General features: G+C 38.2%; 1 protein-coding gene and 1 long non-coding RNA gene across 2 annotated transcripts; one reads left to right on the top strand and one right to left on the bottom strand.

Moving 5' to 3' along the window:
- Window positions 1-296: 296 nt before the first annotated feature.
- On the top strand, window positions 297-8,701 carry LOC310738895 (serine protease 27-like). Its single transcript, XM_083564378.1, has 7 exons — window positions 297-369; window positions 4,538-4,558; window positions 4,651-4,819; window positions 4,902-5,176; window positions 6,419-6,564; window positions 6,659-6,859; window positions 8,548-8,701. Exons 1-6 carry the CDS (start codon window positions 309-311, stop codon window positions 6,851-6,853), a joined length of 867 nt encoding a protein of 288 aa, XP_083420504.1. The 5' UTR covers window positions 297-308; the 3' UTR covers window positions 6,854-6,859; window positions 8,548-8,701.
- Window positions 8,702-13,913: 5,212 nt separating this feature from the next.
- Window positions 13,914-14,864, bottom strand: LOC310718418. The gene is made up of 3 exons (XR_014531149.1): window positions 14,611-14,864; window positions 14,430-14,518; window positions 13,914-14,293 (listed from the first exon to the last, which is right to left on the bottom strand). It is a non-coding gene; the product is annotated as an uncharacterized lncRNA (long non-coding RNA).
- Window positions 14,865-20,812: the final 5,948 nt, after the last annotated feature.

The following is a 20,812-nucleotide window of genomic DNA, read 5'->3' as shown; positions in this document are numbered from 1 at the left end:
AAGAACCCAGTGCCTTCATTATATTCCACTCACTCTGTTCTACTTATTTCTCTTTAGCATCAAATAATTTTTCTTTAGACAGGAAACATTCCTCGGTAGATGATTTTGTGAAACACTGATGAATAAAGTAGTGTTATAAAACTCTATACACTGATATTCACTCAGTTACAATCTATTGTTAATCACCAAAGTTTCCCAATATGTTCCCCAGCCGTCCATTCACACCTGAAATTCCTGTCCAACCAGTGACTAGTGACCTGAGCGATTATAAAAGACGGCATGATGAGGCAAAAAAACAGTGCAGTGCCATGAGTGCAGAAATGCTGAGGTTGCGGTGTGTGATTGTGGCTCTGATTTTACTTGTACAAGGTAAGACATTTGTGATTTCACTAATAAGACTTATTCATTACTTTATTAGATTTATTAACTAAAAACAAATACGTACATAGAGATAAAAATACTAAATAAGAGTGCATCTCCTGGTCTCTTGCCTAGAAATCAACCTTCACACATGGCTTCAGAAAAATATTTGCTGAATGTAATTTATTACGGTGCTGAATCTCATATGCTGTTCTTTCACTCTGTTTAAAACCATCGCACATGCAATAAAACTTTTTATTTTTTTTGTTGTTTATTTATTTGCAAGCTAATTGTCTCAGGTTTTTAGTTGAACTACAGGACTAATATAATAATAATAATAATAATAATAATAATAATAATAATAATAATAATAATAATAAAAATAATACATTTATTTTATTAATTATTGGCAAAATTATTCAACTGAAAATGTTTATTGTGAATTAAAAAAAACCCAATAGAGATGAACAAAAACATAAAATAATAATAATAATTTTAAATATCTAATAAATATTAAACAATATAAATGTATGTATTTTATTAATTATTGAAAAGATAAACAACAGAAAATAATGCTAATAGCGCTTTAACGCTTTTTTTTTATTTTGAATGCACTAATTTTAACGCATGATTAAATGCAGCGCACATTTCTGTTTGACCATTTTTAAAAATATATAAACGAATTAATATAAAAGAGTCGAAATTAAAACCTCCAATGAAACACACTTCTATTCCTGACATCCTTTCTTTACTCAAATATAAAAATAATAAACTGGACTAAGAAATAATTTTTAATCACTAAACTTTTGTTTTACTGATGCGCCGAGTCTCAAATCAACACTAAAATCTGCCATGATGCAACACATCCGGCAATTAAAACCGTCCCTGTGGAAACATAGCAAAAGTTTTGTTTGGTGTCGTGATGATTTATGTACAGTGGAACCTTGGATTGGGAGAAATGTGTTTATAAATGTTTGGCAGGATGAGCAAAAATGTTTATTAAAATGTAACTTGCATTACAAGTGATAACTTGCATTGCGAACATCGAGCATCACGCGAACAACACGCAAATGGCTCACACTCAGCTAAGATCAGCTCAGGCAGCATTTGTGTGAACATATATATACCGTGTATATACAGTGTGTGTGTGTGTGTGTGTGTGTGTGTGTGTGTGTGTGTATATATATATATATATATATATATATATATATATATATATATATATATATATATATATATATACACAATATATATATATATTATTTTTTTATTTTTTATTTTTTTTCTTCACAATGTGAATGTTACTTTTAAATATTTTTAAGAATATTTGTCTTCATGCGCGATGTTGAGTTGGTATGATATTCTCTCCACACTGAGATTAGACCGGCCAAGTCTTTTAGTGTTTTAAAATCTGCTTTTAAAACATACTTTTCTGTGCTGTTAATTTTTCTTATAATTTTTTTATTATTACTATTATTTGTCAATATTTTATTTTATTATTTTTATAAATTTTTTCTTTTCTTCTATGCTTGGAAAGTGCTTTGAGATTTTACTTTTAAAAGCGCTATATAAAATAAAGATAATAAAAATAATAATAATTATTATTATTATCTTTATTTTATATAGCGCTTTTAAAAGTAACATCTCAAAGCACTTTCCATAATAATAATAATAATAATAATAATAATAATAATTATTATTATTATTATTATTATTATTATTATTATTATTATTATAAACATCCGTTTGCATAAAGCATCCATATTTATGCTTTTTGTATAAAAAAATTTGAAAAGTATTAATTTAAGTTTAGAACAGATAAGAATGGGGTCTCCACAGCGGATCATCCGTCTCCATTCCCCCCTGTCCTCTACATCTGCCTCTTTCACAACAACTACCTGCATGTCTTCCCTCACCACATCCATAAACCTCCTCCTTGGTCTTCCTCTTTTCCTCCTTCCTGGTGGCTCCATCCTCAGCATTCTCCTACTGATATACCCCATGTCCCTCCTCTGCACATGTCCAAACCATCTCAATCTCACCTCCCTCACCTTGTCTCCAAAACGTCCTACATGTGCTGTCCCTCTAATAAACTCATTTCTAATCCTGTCCATCGTCATCACTCCCAACGAACATCTCAACATTTTCAGCTCTGCTACCTCCAGCTCCACCTCCTGTCTTTTACTCAATGCCACTGTCTCTAATCCATACAACATCTCAGGTCTCACCACAGTCCTATAAACTTTCCCTTTCACTCTCACAGATCCTCTTCTATCACAAATCACTCCTGCTATCACTCTTCTCCACCCACTCCACCCTGCCTGCACTCTTTTCTTCACTTCTCTAACACACTCTCCATTACTTTGCACTGTTGACCCCAGGTACCTGAACTCCTCCACCTTCTCCACCTCTTCTTCCTGCAACCGCACCCCTCCACTGCCCTCCCTCTCATTCACACACATGTACTCTGTCTTACTCCTACTGACTTTCATTCCCCTTCTCTCCAGCGTGTACCTCCACCTTGCCAGGCTCTTCTCCACCTGCTCACTACTCTCACCACAAATCACAATATCATCCACAAACATCATAGTCCTCATCCGTCAACCTGTCCATCACCACTGCAAACAGGAAAGGGCTCAGGGCCGATCCTTGATGCAGTACAACCTCCACCTTGAACCAGTCTGTCGTACCTACTGCACACTTCACTGCTGTCACACTGTCCTCATACATGTCCTGCACCACCCTCACATACTTCTCTGACACACCAGACTTCCTCATACAATACCACAACTCCTCTCTCCACCCTGTCATACGCTTTCTCTAAATCCACAAACACACAATGCAGCTCCTTCTGACCTTCTCTATACTTCTCCATCAACATCCTCAAAGCAAATAATGCGTCTGTGGTGCTCTTCCTCAGCATGAAACCATACTGTTGGTCACTTAGTTAAATATTTTAATTGATTGACAACACAAAAAATGATATAATAAAATAAATGTTTAAAAAATAGAAAGATGAATTAATACATAAAATAATAATAAAGATGACATAATATTTAGAAAAATTACAATAATAATAATAATAAGAAAAAATAATTACTCTTTTTATTTTTAAGAAACTGAATTTGCCATTAAATAGCAAATAAAAAAGCCAGCGAGATTAATGAAATAAATAATAATTTTTTTCAGGATAAAGTATTTATTTATTTTAATATTAAGATAAAACAATACAATGACCCATTTTTTTAAATAGCAAAAAAACAAAAAACATTTTTGCAGTTTGATTTGAGATTGAAAAAAAAAAAGCTGCATATATTTTGAAACACACACACACACACACACACACACACACACACACACACACACACACACACACACACACACACACACACACACACAAAGCAAGTTTGGTAGACCAGTGGTTAAGATGGAACTTCTGATTGGAAGGTTAGTGGTATTAAAGATTTTCGAGACTAGTTTTGTAACACGCCAAAATAATAATTGTAAATTATAACAGAACTCTTCTGAATGCTGTAAATGCAAGTAAAGTATTTTTAGTTCCGAACAGAATCGTGGGGGTTTTTATTTAGACTTTTGCTTGACACTTACAATGAACATAACAAAGAAGCTTTAAAAACAAACTAATTAATTGAAGATACCAATTTCTAAATACATTTATTTATTCCTATACATTTATCCCTAATACAAGAGACAGACATGATGGTGTTGAGGAGAAAAAACTCCTCTAAAGGATTCTCAAGGAACTCATCCTCATTCTCATCTTCAACACTGAGGTTATAAACTGTTGATTTGAGTGCAACACTGTTAGCAAAAAGTTTCAATACAAAGTCATCTTCATGGTTTCTGTGTTTGCCATCCATAATACTCTCAAATGTTTCTTTTTTTTGGTTGTCTGTGTGGAGTCCTCCTCAGCAGCATCAAAGTTTCCATGGAATGAGAACCTGATAACCAGCAACCTTTAGATCTGTTCACGCCTTAGAAACACCTGCTTACAAAAGACTTAACTAAACAAATAATCTTTTAAATACCAAGAAAACACATTTCAAAGCATGGATTAGTTGAACCCCACTGAGCAGTGTTCCATGTGCCACTGGGAACAGAACACCAACACCCATTCATGATTCATTCTTTTTGTTTTCTTCCCCTTTCATTGCAGGTTCTCACGGCCAGTCAAGCAGTAAGTTCCTTCTTAGGTTTTCCTCTCAGTGTTTGTCTTCAAAACTGTATAATTAAAAATAAAAACACAGTCAGATTCCTTTCTTTCCTCAGTATGTGGCCGTGCACCTTTAAACTCCCGTATCGTTGGAGGACGGAACGCCTCGCCAGGGGCATGGCCGTGGCAGGTTAGTTTACATAGCCAGCGATACGGTGAACATTTCTGTGGAGGATCCCTCATTAACAGCGACTGGGTAATGACTGCAGCACACTGTTTTGAAAGGTTAATATAACTCTCGATTACATGACACTACATTCAGTGAGCTGGATGAACAAATGGCTGAACATCGCTACTCTTTGTCCAGCATTGGCACCGACACCACTGGCTTGGTTGTGTATTTGGGGAAGCAGACTCAGGAGGGTTTTAACGCCAATCAAATCTCCAGACGTGTCCTCAGGATTGTCCAGCACCCCGGGTACAACAGCATCACTAATGATAATGATATCACCCTGCTGCTTCTGAGCTCCTCTGTGACCTTCACCAGCTACATCAGACCTGTGTGTCTGGCTGGTCGAGGAAGCAGTTTTCCTTCTGGAACCAAGTGCTGGATCACAGGCTGGGGAGATATTTCTGTAGGAGGTAATTTGCATCCCAATCAACTTTGTTTCTGTACAATTAAAAAAAACAAGGAGGATTCCCTGCTATTTCCTACGGACTGTTAGGACAGTATTTGAGGAAAATAGCAAATATACAAGGTGGTATCGACTAGTTTATGCGCTCGTGTGGTGCTATTCATGTAGACCATAAAAAAGTGTAGTTGTAGAAATGGCCTTAATGTAGATCTTCCCTCTAAAGGTTTTAATGTTCATCTCAGGTAAAAGTGTTCAAGACAGGGTTTAAGAGAGGCAAAGCTGGGATAGAAAAAATGGACTGAAAAAGAAAATCACATCATAAATTAGATGTTTAATATTCAAGCCTGAGTTAAGGGGGTAGAGAGAAAAACACCTGAAATGATATGAGAGCGAAACGCAAATCCGTCCTCTTTTTGAGACACCAAAGTATAAACAGCATAATGGGAATAAAAGTCCCTGAATGATTTCAGCAGTGGTTTTAAAATACATAAGAACATATCCAGGTGTAATGCCCTGCTTGCAGGATTAGATAGTAACACAAATGCAGATAAAAGCTGTTTCCCAAATCCAAATCATTTTACACTGAACAAAAATATATCTAAGACTTTTTCTATGCACACAAAAGGTCTATTTCTCTCCAATATTGTTCACAAATCTGTAAATGTGTTTTAGTGAGCTCTTCTCCTTTGCCACTTTAAAATGTGCAGTTTTACTGTACTGGGGGGTCCGAAAACCAGTAATTTTCTGGTGTGACCACTATTTGTGAGGCAGTTGGATGTACTGCCAAATTCTCTGAAACGCCTTTGGGAGACGGCTTATGGTAGAGCATTGAATTCACGGCTAACGGCTCTGGTGGACGTTTTCATGCAGTCGGCATGCTGACCACACGCTCCCCTAACACCTGCAACATCTGTGGCATCGTGCTGTGAGAAAACTGCACATTTTAGAGTGACCTTTAATTGTGTCCACCTCTGATTATACAGTAAGAAAGCAGGTCTACACATACTGTACTTCTAGGAAGAGTGAGAGAAAGAAACGTTAGATGAATTGTTTCCTCTGCAGTTGTTTTAAAGAGCTAACATGGTGATTAGAGTGTAAAGAAGATTAAACTATTAAAATACATCTAAAATGATGAGGGAGGAGGAAACACAGACACGATAGTACACTGAGAAATATGATAATGCACAACACAGTTTCATGAATACTTTACTGTGTGTGTGTGTGTGTGTGTGTGTGTGTGTGTGTACAGTGTGGCTGCCTTCCCCTGGTGTGTTGCAGGAAGCACAGGTTCCTGTCGTTGACAAAACTAAGTGTGACAACCAACTGGGACCAGGAGTAATTACGAAAAACATGATATGTGCTGGACTGGTACAGGGAGGTAAAGACACCTGCCAGGTATGTGCCTCAGATCAGCCATTTTAGCCCTATCACTTGATGTACTTATAAATAAAATTTAACTACAGATTTCTTTTTCTTTGCTTCCTGAAAGGGCGACTCAGGAGGTCCGATGGTGACTAAGCAGGGTGCAGTCTGGGTTCAGGTTGGTATCACGAGCTGGGGTGTAGGATGCGCTAATTGCAACTCACCTGGTGTGTACACAATGGTGTCCCAGTACCAGTCCTGGGTATCCAGCATCACCCAAACAAACCTACCTGGCTTTGTGAAGTCTCCCTCTGCTGGCTAGTCCAAGGTATGACATGTGTAATCAATGCTGTCTGTTACAACACTTTTTTTTATTTCTAAACTTCTTACAGATAAAATATCAGAAGTGAGGTTCATCAGTTGAATTTGAGTCTTTTTCAGCCAGAGAAATGGCAGCTGGTTGAATAAAGCCAAAATGATTAATAAAAACAATATAGCTAACTGAGATTGAAAAACAGCTCTATTCTAAAAATATGTCACAAAAAAAAAACTTTACTTGCTTTTTTGCTACCAAACAAAAGCATTGAGAGGGGGACATTTTTCAAAAGACACAAAGTTTTAATAAACACATCAGCAGGCATGATCAGATAAACTTCAGTAGGCATGGTCAAATAACCTTCAGTGGGTGGTCAGATGAACTTCAGTGGGTGTGGTCAGAGGACCGTCAGTGGGCGTGGTCAGATTAACTTTATTGGGTGTGGTCAGAGGAACGTTAGTGGGCGTGGTCAGATGAACTTTATTGGGTGTGGTCAGAGAAGCTTCAGTGGGTGTGGTTAGATGAATAGCAAAGCTTGGAAACAATAAAACTAAAAGGTAACTGAGGCTACGCTTTGCAATGAACAGATGGAATGAAATATATGGTGAGATCAGTGGTGCCCCCTTTATTGCCAGAGGTCTTTGTTTTATTATTCTTCATTTAATTCATTCAAATTTAATTTGTTACTGTACTTTACTAAAATTTAGGGAGATTTTTATTGTAACTTCACTTCATTTCAAAGTCAAATATTTGACTTTTTACTCGACTACATTTAGTGAAATCAGTCGTTTCTTTTTATCAACGAGGATAAAAACGTGACTGGTGAAACACGCAGCGAGTCACCAATCAGGATCGAGCGCACGCTCTGTTTTACACGTGTTCTGATCGGCGCTTGGTGCATCTACTGATCACCAACATACAGTTCAGCATCAGTTCAACATCAAGCAGAACATTTAGAGAGGAATAAATAATGAAGAAACTCCAGACTCGAACTCGCCACAACACACGTGACCTCATTTACACGTTTTTATTAAAGTAGTTAAAAAGAAGGTTTTGGGTTCATAATAATTGTAATAGAAATCAATCAGTGTTTGAGTCTTTAATATCATTCTATTAATAGATCAGTGAGCTGAGAGTCACATTCGAGTCTTTACACAGAAACTGAGGTGATTAAGTAAAGAATCTTGTGATAAAAATGTTAAGGAACATTAGAGTTATAATAAATCACTACTTTGGATACTTAAGTACATTTGAAGGCAAAAACGTATCTACTTTTACTCAAGTGAACGTTTAAAGGGACACTTTTACTTTTACTGGAGTCACATTTTACAGATTGTCTCTACTTTATCTCAACTACATTCTTTGTGTACTTCATCCACAACAGGATATACCCCATGTCCCACCTCTGCACATGACCAAATTATCTCAATCACATCTCTCTCACCTCACCTCCAAATTGTCCTACCTGCATTGTCCTTCTAATAAACTCATTTCTAATCCTGTCCCTACTGGTTCCTCATCACTCCTGATGAAAATCTCAGCATCTTCACCTCCTGTCTTTTTATCAAGTGTCACATAATTTTCATTAAACGCAATATTGGCACCATAAAATTGTTCACTTCAACACTGTGCAGTTCTGAAATCCATCCTGGAAAATTATATATTTAACCCTCTACAATAATGTGTTTTTGTTTCCGCAGGTTCTGATTCAGTCAGATAGAAGACAGAAGATGTGAACATTTTCTGGTACATGTTTAACTCACACTTTATGTTCTGTATACTGACTTGTTTTTCTGCCATTTAAATGTAAACACGTAAATAATGACTTATAAACTATATGTTTGGGTAAAGTGATGTAATCTGATGGATCGATACCTGATACTGGAATATGTTTTGCCTGCTATAATTAACTATAATCTCTGATATGAATGAATATAAAACAGAATTATCCTGTACGTGTCGTGTGTTTGAAGGAAAGCCAGATGATAATCAAGTACAATCAAGTAAAATTTAACTCAAGTGAACATTCATACATAATCAGCATGAAGGTAAGTCTGGAGTTCATTTAGTCTATCAAGGCAGGAGCAAAAAACCAGGATGGGATGCTCGAGCAGTGAAGGACACATGGACAAACAAATTTACACTTTTCTACAATCATAACTACACTAAAAAAAAACAACTACACCAACTACACTAAAAAACAATGATTTGTTGGATTTACATAAAAAAATGGTGTCAAGTGGGTTGCACACACGTATGTTGAGTAGTTTCTACAATTAATAATTTAGTTGTATAAACGAAATAAATTTAAGTAAAGCTGAAATAACATTTAAGTAAATCCAAACCATTTAGATTTGTCACTATTACACATTAGCTATATGTATGTTTTACTTAATAATATGTTACATTTATAATTGTTCAACAAGTTTAATTTACTTTTAATTTAATTTATTTTTTCACTTGTATAACTACACGTGTAATAATGACAAGCACATTTCCAGAAACAAAACATTTCTTTTTCGCAAGGTCCTGCAATACTCCCCAGATATATGTGCTTTAAAACAATTCAACCACAGCATCATAATTTCAATAGTAAACAATCTTGTAACAGACAAAAGTCACAGTTTCGGGTAAATATTCAATTCAATTTAATTCATTTTTATTTGTATTGCGCTTTTAACAATGAACATTGTCTCGAAGCAGCTTTACACAGATTATGTGGTGATTAAATGTAAATATGTTCTTTGTAAGTACGTTTGTCCCTGATGAGCAACTGTGGCAAGGAAAAACTCCCCAAGATGGCATAAGGAAGAAACCTTGAGAGGAACCAGACTCAAGAGGGAACCCATCCTCATCTGGGTTGCACCAAATGTCCATTTAAAGCAGATATACAATGCTGCAGGGTTCAGTGATGACCATCAGAAGCAAACTGCACTCCTGAGTCAGTGCAGCAGACCACCGACACCAACTACAGTCCAATCCATCCTTAAAGCACCCGTTCTACTCCGGAATTACATGGAACCACCCAAGGTGTTGATGAGAGACCGTCCCAAGCTGCACAGAAGTGTGAAGATCCACGGAGGGGAGAGGGGCAGGAACAGTGGTCACTGGAGCCTCAGGAGCATGTTTAACTCGACCGAGAGAGAGAGAGAGAGAGAGAGAGAGAGAGAGAGAGAGAGAGAGAGAGAGAGAGAGAGAGAGAGAGAGGGTGACGGGAGGAGAAGGATATGGATTATTAAGTGTCCCTATTGGTGTATGAAAGTTAAAGTCACTGTGCAGTTTGGACTCCGGCAAGACTCGTTATGGCAGCATAACTAAAAGGGAGAACCAGAAGGTAACACAGACATGAGGGATCTCTGGGATAAGAGACGACCCACCACACCACCATCAACAAACCCGAGTTAACGTGTGAATGTGAGGAGACGACAGCATACAAATATGCTCCCTCCAGATCCGAGCCTTTACCTAAGAAAGAGCTACTGATAAAAGGCTTTTTCCTAGATCTAGTGAGGACTCTTGCTGCTGCATTCTGAACTAACTGAAGCTTATTTCTGCACTTACTCCAACACCCAGACAGTAAAGCGTTACAGTAGTCTAATCTAGAAGTAACAAAAGCATGAACTAGTTTTTCTGCATCCTGTAACGACATCATATTTCTAATTTTAGCAATATTTCTAAGGTGAAAGAATGCGATCCTGGTGATATTATTCACGTGAGCCTCAAAGGAAAGACTCGGGTCAATAATCACACCAAGGTCTTTGACAGCCGTACACGCTGAAACAGAAACACCATCCAGAGATGTTAGGTAATCAGAAAGTTTACTTCTAGCTGCATGTGGTCCTAGTAAAAGTACTTCCGTCTTATCTGAGTTGATCAGAAGAAAGTTATCAAGCATCCACTGTCTAATGTCCTTTACACACTTCTCAACATTGTTAAGCTGATCTCTCTCATCTGGCTTTGCTGAAATATACAGCTGTGTATCATCAGCATAGCAATGGAAGCGAATCCCATGTTTATGAATGATTTCACCAAGAGGCAGCATATATAAAGAGAAAAGCAGTGAGCCTAAGACAGATCCTTGAGGAACACCAAACTTTACCTCAGAGAGTGTGGAGAACTCACCATTTACATTAACAAACTGATAGCAATCAGTCAAATAAGACCTGAGCCAAGAGAGAGCCGTTCCCTTTATTCCAAAAACGTTCTCAAGTCTAGCAAGTAGTATAGTGTGATCAATGGTGTCAAAAGCTGCACTAAGGTCGAGCAAAACAAGTAAGGAGACAAAACCCTGATCAGAGGCAAATAACAGGTCATTTCCCACCTTAACTAGCGCCGTCTCTGTGCTATAATGAGGCTGAAATCCTGACTGATACATTTAAAAAATGTTCTTCATAAGTAGGTGTGAGCAGAGCTGCTGTGCTACAACTTTTTCTAAAATCTTGGAGATAAAGGGGAGATTTGATATTGGTCTGTAGTTGGACAGCTGACATGGGTCAAGGTCAGATTTCTTAATAAGGTGGTGGATAACTGCCAGTTTGAAGGATTTTGTTACAAAACCAGTGCTAATGGAAGAGTTAATTATTTTTTAAAACAGGTTCAATTCCCTCTGGAATTATCTGTTTAAAGAAACTTGTAGGCAAGGGATCGAGAATGCAGGTTGATAATTTTGATGAGGAAATTAATGAAATTAAGTCATTCTCGTGAATAGGAGTAAAACTTTGTAATTGATTGTCTGTTATAATTACACTGCTGTCTACAGGGTTACTTGTAAAATAATTTGGATTTATATTAACCGTCTTGATTTTTTGCCTGATGTTTTCAATTTTATTATTAAAAAGTTCATGAAATCATTACTACCTATCGATGGTGTGCATGTGAGTGCAGTGCTTTTATTCCCTGTTAATTTTGCTACCGTGCTGAATAAAATCTAGGATTCTGCTTGTTATTTTCTATGAGGGTGGAGAAATATGCTGATCTAGCAGCACTAAGAGATTTTCTATAAATTAGGAGGCTCCCCTTCCATGCTATTTGAAATACTGTTAATTTTGTTTGACGCCATTTACGTTCTAATTTTCGAGTGGTCTGTTTTAAGGTGCGTGTATGATCATTATACCACTGTGCTAATTTTTTCTCCCTGATCATTTTGGTCTTAAGGGGAGCTACATCATCTAGAGTGTAACGTAAAGTTGTTTCTAGATGTTCAGTGGCCCAGTCGAGCTCTGCTGGGTCTGACGGAGATCTATTTAATATCGTAATTTCGGGAAGATTATTAATAAAACGCGCTGCTGTAGCTGACGTGAAAGTACGCTTAACACGATAACGTGGTGAAGTAGTAATGCAATGACTGAGGCAAATTTTAAAAGAGATTAGATAATGGTCTGAAATAGCTTCAGACTGTGGAATTATGACTAAGTTTTTTATTTTTAATCCAAATGTTAACAACAAATCAAGAGTGTGTCACCACTATGAGTGGGTCCTATAACAAACTTTCTTTCGGCTTCTCCCGTTAGGGGTCGCCACAGCGGATCCTCCGCACGTTTGGTTTGGCACATGTTTTACGCTGGATGCCCTTCCTAACGCAACCCTCTCTAATTTATCCGGGCTTGGGACCGGCACTGAGAGTGGCTGGGGATGGTTCCCTGACCGGGGATCGAACCCGGGTCGCAGCAGTGAGAGCGCTGCATCTTAACCACTAGACCACCAGGGGACCTTCATGAGTGGGTCCTCTAACATTCTGATTAATTCCAACTGACTCTAGAATGGACACAACTGCTGCTCTTAAGGAGTCTTCCTGATTATCAAAATGAATATTAAAGTCACCAACAATTAATGCTTTGTCTAAAGAAGGAGCTAAATTTGTAATGAAATCTGCAAATTCTATGAGAAAATCAGAGTCGGGCCCCTGGGGGTCTATAAATAATAATTAGTGGAATTGACTGACTGGACCTGCTTTTGGACACTGAATATTTTATGTTGGTGTAAAGAACTTCAAATGTTTTACATTTGTGTTTAGTCTTTTGTGTGACGTTTAGATTATTATTATAAATAGCTGTGACTCCGCCTCCTCTGCCATTTAGACGGGGTTGGTGTATTTAACTATACCCAGGAGGACTCGCCTCATTTAATGCTACATACTTATTCGATTTAATCCACGTTTCTGTCAAACACATTATTTTAAACTCCTGGTCGGTAATAATTTCGTTTATAGTCAGCGCTTTTGACGTGAGAGATCTAATATTCAGCAATCCTATCTTTAGATCAGAGGTGCTGCGTGCGTTCAGTCCTATTTAATTTAATGTTAATCAGGTTACTAAAACAGACTTTCTGATAATTCCTATATCTTGGTTTTGCTCGGGGGACAGAAACAGTCTCAATATGGTGGATCCTGAGTGACGACTCTTTGCAGCCAGCAGACGGTCGGTTTAGCCTGTCTGTCTGCTCCCTGGCCCTGGCTCTAGACAGTCACTTGTTAACTAGTGCTGTTCTGAGACTATTACCTATACTACAAGAAATGAGAGCAGCACCTTCCCGAGTGGGATGGATACCGTCCCGCCCTAACAGGCCAGCCTTGCCCTCAAAAATGCTCCAATTATTAATGAAGCCCACATTATTTTTGGAGCACCACTCGGACAACCAGCAGTTTAGCGACCATAACCTGCTGTAGGCTACATCGACACGTCACATTGGGATGGGGCCAGAGCATATTACAGCATCGGACATTGCCTTTGCTAATTTACACACCTCTATAATATTACTCTTAGTAACCTCTGACTGTCGAAGACGTATATAATTAGCTCCTGTGTGAAAAACTATCTTAGAGAACGTGTGCTTTCCTAAGAATCTAAGCTGACCTGCTATGTCCGGCGCCCTGGCTATGAAACATTCTTTCCAACAACTACAAAAATATGTGCAAATGCCCTCAAATATTGCAATTACAAAGTTTACTTTTGTGAAAAGAAACAATATGAAAAGTCAGACAGCATGGAACAAAATGCTGCAGCATTCAATTTTAATCATTTAGGATGTTTAGAGCTATTGGTAAAGTAAACATAAAAAAACTGGCATCTATTAAGGACAACGTTAATATTAAAACAGGCCCCTAATTTTTAAAACCACAGGTCTTGGAAATAGTACCGATTCAATCAACAAGTTTGTTGTTGAGAATCTGTATTTTGTGTGAAAGTTTCTGTGCATCAAGTCCCAGCAACACTTTCTGAAAGAACTCCAAGGTTCTGATGGATAGCTGAGATTCATGCTGTATATGACTCCCAAAAGAAAAGGACAAGGCTTGGTGACATCTCCAAGATCGTGAAGAACTTTCACTCCCTCAACAATGACTCCAACATCTGAAGGTGGGTCAGAGACGTCTGCATCTTTACTTCTGATCATGTCAATTCCAATGACTTTACTGGCCATGTGTCTCTTGGCATTCTCAAAGTCTGCATCCTACAAAATACAAAACAGTAACAGTACTGATTAGTCATTTGAATTGCATAAAAAAAAATGCTGGTAGCAAATTTTGCTAATTTACTTTAGTATTTTTTACTTTATATAGTCACAAAAGACCAGAAGAGATACTTACAACATATTCATTCATGAGGTTTTTGTAGTCTTCATTGAGATACACAGAAAGTGCTCTGAGAACGCAAGCTCTCTGCATTGAGATGGTATCTGGATTCTGTAGAAGAGAAGAGACATAAGTAATGGCAAATCATCATGCTAACGTAGAAATAATTCACAAGCACAACGAAAAAACTGATCACAGCCCTGGTCAATGGCAGCCATTAATCTAAAGTTTTTATGTCCTGTAACTTCTCCTTCGATAAATGCTGGTCAACTTGCTTGTGTAACAATCCAGTTTGGACATAAATGTCTGAAGTAGTGGGATTAGGGATAGGGTGATTTGAGAAAACTCGGCAGCGATCTACAGATTCTACAGACACAAGAGGACCGTTAAGATGGTGTTCATGTCTAAAAATACATTCGGGGTTATTTAATGAATGTGAATTTATACCAACTCTGTTTTGACAAATAACTAAAGCACAATTTCACATAAAGGTAAATGAATGACCAGGTTTTATCACATAACTATTAAAGAAATATATGTATACAAACATATTTAACTCATGTTCACAAAACAGAGCTGGCCATCTGCTTTTAAAGTCAATGATAAGGGGTGCATCTTCGATTACTTCATGTCTTCTGTAGTCAAACGTACTTTTTGTTTAACACTCTGATAGATGTCGTTTTTCTGCCCTTCAGACAGCAATGCTATTCGCTCTTCTTCTAGGCTTTGTTTGTTCTCTCCAGGGGGATAATCAGGATAGAAATTGACTTCTGCCTTCCTTGGCTTTTTGACTTTGGCTGGATTTATATTTTCACCCTGTTTGTGTTTTAAAGTTTTCCCCATCTTAAACTGTAGACTTGTTTTCCAGTCATAGGAAACACCAACTGATCCCTTTTCCTGGACGCTTGTATGTTTGTTATCAGTGCTTTTGCAACCTCTTCATATTCTTCACACCTTGGGTACACTTTGTACTTCACTATTTCTGCCGCCAAGGATTTCAAAATTTCTGATTTTAGTTTAGGCTTGGAGTCTGTGTTAAGTGAAGTACCATTGTTCAAGAAGTCTTCATTGGCTTTCTGCAGTTCCAGCTCTACCTCATAGGAAAATGTGGGGATTGGAAAATTAGGTGGCCATGTTTCCTTCCTCAGCTTGGCGGATGAAGACCTGTCAAGTCAAGTCAAGTCAAGTTTATTTGTATAGCGCTTTTCACAACAGACATTGTCTCAAAGCAGCTTTACAGAAAACAACAGTGAAGGTGAATGGTGTGCGTTTGTCCCTGATGAGCAAGCCGTGGCGACAGTGGCAAGGAAAAACTCCCTTAGATGATATGAGGAAGAAACCTTGAGAGGAACCAGACTCAAAGGGGAACCCATCCTCATATGGGTGACATCAAAAGTTTGGTCATAAATCTTTCAACAATACAGAACAATTTGTGATCATCATAGATCCAGCATCAGCTTCTCCATGCCAGGGCCTTTAAACACTCGGCATCTACTTCTCCATGATCATCCATAGGTCCATAATCTTCACGAGGTGGGAGGTGACTGGAGCTGGCCAAACCTCAGGATGCCTCGGGATGGGGAGAGAAAGAGAAGCAGTGGAGAGGAATTAGCGTAGCTGCTGTTCATGATATTAACAGCACAAGTTGATAATGTGCATGTGATCAGATGTTCTGGAGCACAAGGTTATGATGTGATGTGTGTGATGTGTGTTATGTGTAGGCTTTGCTAAAAAGATATGTTTTTAATCTACACTTAAACTGGGAGAGTGTATCTGAACCCCAAACACTGTCAGGAAGACTATTCCAGAGTTTAGGAGCTAAATGTGAAAATGCTCTACCACCTTTAGTGGACTTTGCTATTCTAGGAACTACTAGAAGCCCAGAGTTTTGAGATCTCAGGGAGCGTGACGGATTGTAGCGTGTTAAAAGACTGGATAGATACATGGGAGCCTAACCATTTAGTGCTTTATAAGTGAGTAGCAGTAGTTTGTAGTCTATTCGAAACTTAATAGGAAGCCAATGTAGGGACGATAAGATTGGGGTTATGTGATCGTATTTTCTTGACCTAGTAAGAACTCTTGCTGCGGCATTCTGAACTAACTGAAGCTTGTTTATTAATGATGCAGGACATCCACTTAGTAATGCATTACAGTAGTCTATTCTAGAGGTCATAAACGCATGGACGAGCTTCTCTGCATCAGATATAGATAACATATTTCTTAGCTTGGAAATATTTCTAAGGTGAAAGAAGGCTGTTTTTGTAACTTAATTGATGTGATTTTTGAAAGATAAGTTGCTGTCTAAAATAACTCCCAGGTCTTTTACCGTTGAACTAGTAGTTACAGAACAACCGTCTAAATGCAGGCTGAGATGCTGGAGCTTCTGTGTACTATTTTTTGGGCCGATGAGCAAAATCTCCGTTTTATCAGAATTTAATAGCAGAAAGTTATGGGTCATCCAATCTCTTATTTCTTCAACACACTCAGTTATGCGAGCTAATTGAGCTGTATCGCCTGGTTTGGATGAAATATATAGCTGGGTATCATCAGCATAACAATGGAAGCTAATTCCATGCCTTCTAATAATATTTCCTAATGGAAGCATGTATATTGTAAAAAGCAGGGGTCCCAGAACTGACCCTTGTGGCACGCCATAATTTACTAGCATTATCCTGGATAGCTCTCCATTTAAATCTACGAAATGGTAACGATTGGACAGGTAGGATTTAAACCAGCTTAATGCCTGTCCCTGAATGCCGATGTAATTCTGTAAGCGATCGAGGAGAAGATCATGATCTATAGTGTCGAACGCAGCACTAAGATCTAGTAAAACTAATAGGGAGATGTAGCCTTGGTCTGAAGCTAAAAACAGGTCGTTAGTGATTTTAACTAGAGCAGTTTCTGTGCTATGATGGGGCCTAAAACCTGACTGAAACTCTTCAAAGATATTGTTCTCCTGCAAATGGTTACATAACTGGGCAGCGACAATCTTTTCTAAAATCTTAGACATAAATGGGAGATTTGAAATTGGTCTGTAATTCGATAGCGTGCTTGGATCCAGATTAGGTTTTTTAATGAGGGGCTTAATAACTGCTAACTTGAGGGATTTAGGGACGTGACCTAACGATAGTGAGGAGTTAATAATATTGAGAAGAGGCTCACCAGCTGTATATAACACTTCCTTCAGTAGTTTAGTGGGAATTGGATCTAACTGACATGTTGTTGATTTAGCTTTCATAATAGCATCATACAGCTCTTCCTGTCCTATACATGTAAAACAGTGTAGTTGTGTGGTTGTAAGTACGATTGTGTCGGGAGATGCTGTCAGAGGTTGAACTGCCACAATTGTTTTTCGAATGTTATCTATTTTTTCAGTGAAGAAATTCATAAAGTCTTCACTACTAAACTGTGATGGAACACATTTTTCAGATCCCTGATTTGTTGTTAATTTAGCGACTGTACTGAAAAGGAACCTGGGGTTGTTTTTGTTATTGTCTATGAGTTTGCTCAGGTGTTTAGCTCTAGCAGCTTTTAGCGCCTGTCTGTAGCTAAGCATACTGTCTTTATACGCAATTCTAAATACCTCCAATTTAGTTTTCCTCCATTTTCTCTCCAGATTACGTGTTGTTCTCTTTAGGGCATGTGTATGACTATTATACCAAGGTGCAGGTGCTTGTTCTCGAACCTTTTTTAACCGGATGGGGGCAACAGTGTCTAAAGTGCTAGTGAGGATAAGGTCTATGTTGTTCGCCATCTCATCAAGATGATCAGCAGTTATGGGTTTAATGTGAAACTGAGATAAATCAGGCAGGTTATTTATGAATCTGTCCTTAGTGGTTGGAACAATAGTCCTACCAAGTCGATACCGTGGTGAAACACGGTTAATCTGCTCTACCGGTAGTGTGTACAGTAGGAGATAATGGTCTGTGATGTCATCACTCTGGGGTAAAATATCTATATCAGTGACGTCTGCTCCGTGGGATATTATTAAGTCTAGTGTGTGGTTAAAACGGTGGGTTGGTCTGGTGACGTTTTGTTTAACTCCAAAAGAGTTTAGTAAATCGACAAATGATAATCCTAGGGCATCGTTTTCATCATCTACATGAATATTAAAATCTCCTACAAGCAGCACTTTATCAAAACTGATCAAGAGGTCTGAGAGAAAACAAGCAAACTCATGAAGAAAATCAGCGTAGGGTCCTGGGGGTCTGTACACGGTGACCAGAGCGAGTTTTCTGTGCATGTCTGAAAGTGCAATTTTAAGAACGAGCACTTCAAATGATTTAAAGCTGAATCCTAATCTCTGACTAACATTAAGAGAAGCACTATAAATGGTTCCTACACCCCCCCCCCCACGACCAGTCTGACGGGGCTCATGCTTATAAACATATCCTGACGGTGTCGACTCGTTTAGACCCATATAATCACCTGGTTTAATCCAGGTCTCAGTGAGACAGAGTGCTGAGAGATTATTCTCTGTGATCATCTCATTTACAATCAGTGCTTTGGGTGCAAGTGATCTAATGTTTAAAAGACCGAACTTTAGAACTTTGTTGTGTTTGTTTATCTGGCATTTTTCAGTTTTAACTGCAATAAGATTATTTCTGGATCTTGTGTATGTAATTCTTGGTTTTACTACACGAGGAATAGATACGGTTTCTATAAACTGGGCTGTGTGTGAACTTGTAACTATTTGGTCTGTAGTATGCGTGTTCTTATAGTTGAAGATTTCCTGATGTCTTACCAGTCAGATGGTGTGAAGTATCCTAGAGATGTTATCTGATAGCACTGCTGCTCCAACTCTGCTGGGGTGCAGGCCATCAGGGCGGAAGAACCTAGGACGCTCCCAGAAACAGTTCCAGTTATTAACAAAGAGAAGTTTATGTTCTCGACACCATGACTGTAACCATTCATTTAGAGCTAAAAGTCTACTAAACTTCTCAGCCCCTCGCTGGTAAGTGGGAAGAGGTCCTGACACAATGATCCTCGTTGTGGGTGATGTGCTGCGTACCGTCTCCACCAGGATCCTGAAGTCCCTCTTTAAGATCTCCGTTTGCCGCAGCCTGGTGTCGTTTGAAGATGAGACAGAAGAAACATCTGATGGTGTTGGAGAAACCAACAAGCAAGAAGGTGTCTGTGAAGTTGATGAGAGTATATCAGTGTTTGCAGATGAAACAGAACACTTTCACTGTTCCTTTGTCTTGGAGATCCACAGTTAAGGTAAGAATTAAGAAATCATCAAAATCAGCATCAAGATATTGCAGTCTGAAATGTCCTGTCACACCACATTGTCTCCTCATCTCAGATTCAAGTTCTTCAACAGATTTGGGTATTCCAGAGAGCAGTGTCAATTTCATGGAGTCATCTCCAAGAACAATTTTTAACTTTGCTGGATCAGTCATCCCCTTTGTTTGATCCTTCACTCTGAAAAGTAAAAAAACTTTAAGTAGAATGTATGAAGTGTTTTAAGGTAACCATGCGAACAGCTCCCACTTTGTAATCAGAGAAAAATAGTCTGCCATTTCTCCCAGCTCTATAAACAAAACATCATTTAAATATGGTTCCAATTCAAAGGTTCGACAGTGTTCATTGAACCAGGAAGAACTTTTTTTGCTATAAAAGCAATTCCATCTTTCAACACACAAATCTGCACAATTTCTGCAAAACCAGGCAGCCCACTAATTGTTCCATGCACAATGATCATGCCCTTTGTGTACTTTATGCCATCAGAAAATACTGTCTGAGCTAAATTAACAGCAGATACATGAGGGTATTTTTGCTTAAAAGCAATGTCTTCATAAAGAACCTCGACAGGAACTGTTGAAATTCGAGTAACTGTTGAAATTAAAGAACAGAGGGTTCTCATACTTGGATGACTGCATAAATTGACCAACCATGAGTTAATGTTTCCTGGCCAAAGTCTTGGTGATATTTTTGAAACAGTTATTGTGCCTAGCTACTTTACCTGTTTAAAACAAACTGTGCTTGGCGTCGAATCTCATGGTCCAGAACAAAAGAGGTGGACCAAAGAGCTGAATTGTCACTGGATAATGCTCCAGGAAGTGATGCTCTAGAAAAAGCTTTCTTTCTGGAAAAAACTACTTGGAACCGATTGTGATGCTCAGACATTTTACTATCCAAGTATGCAACAGACTTGTTTGTATGCACAGGACATTCAAGAAGCTCAAAAATGTCGAATAAGAATAAGTTCCCAAGCAGGTTCACCCTGAGGTATAAGTTTCCCAGCAATGAATGGTATTACCCGCAGCAAACACCAATTCCCATGTGCGTTTTTCCCAACAGTTTTTTTTTGCTTGCAAGTGAGTGGAAGCACATGAGGGTGATTGGTCTTATCTCCCCATTTAAATGGGAATTCTTGAATCAGCTTATTAAGTTGG

This window comes from Silurus aristotelis, assembly GCF_946808225.1.
Source record: "Silurus aristotelis genome assembly, chromosome: 2".
In the NCBI taxonomy this organism is placed as follows: domain Eukaryota; kingdom Metazoa; phylum Chordata; class Actinopteri; order Siluriformes; family Siluridae; genus Silurus; species Silurus aristotelis.
This window is presented reverse-complemented; position numbering and strand designations above follow the sequence as displayed.

Coding starts and splice junctions, on each gene's coding strand:
- LOC310738895 (XM_083564378.1), top strand. CDS start 309: ATGAGTGCAGAAATGCTGAGGTTGCGGTGTGTGATTGTGGCTCTGATT. Junction 370..4,537: donor TCTGATTTTACTTGTACAAG/GTAAGACATTTG, acceptor CTTTCATTGCAG/GTTCTCACGGCCAGTCAAGC. Junction 4,820..4,901: donor GCAGCACACTGTTTTGAAAG/GTTAATATAACT, acceptor CTCTTTGTCCAG/CATTGGCACCGACACCACTG.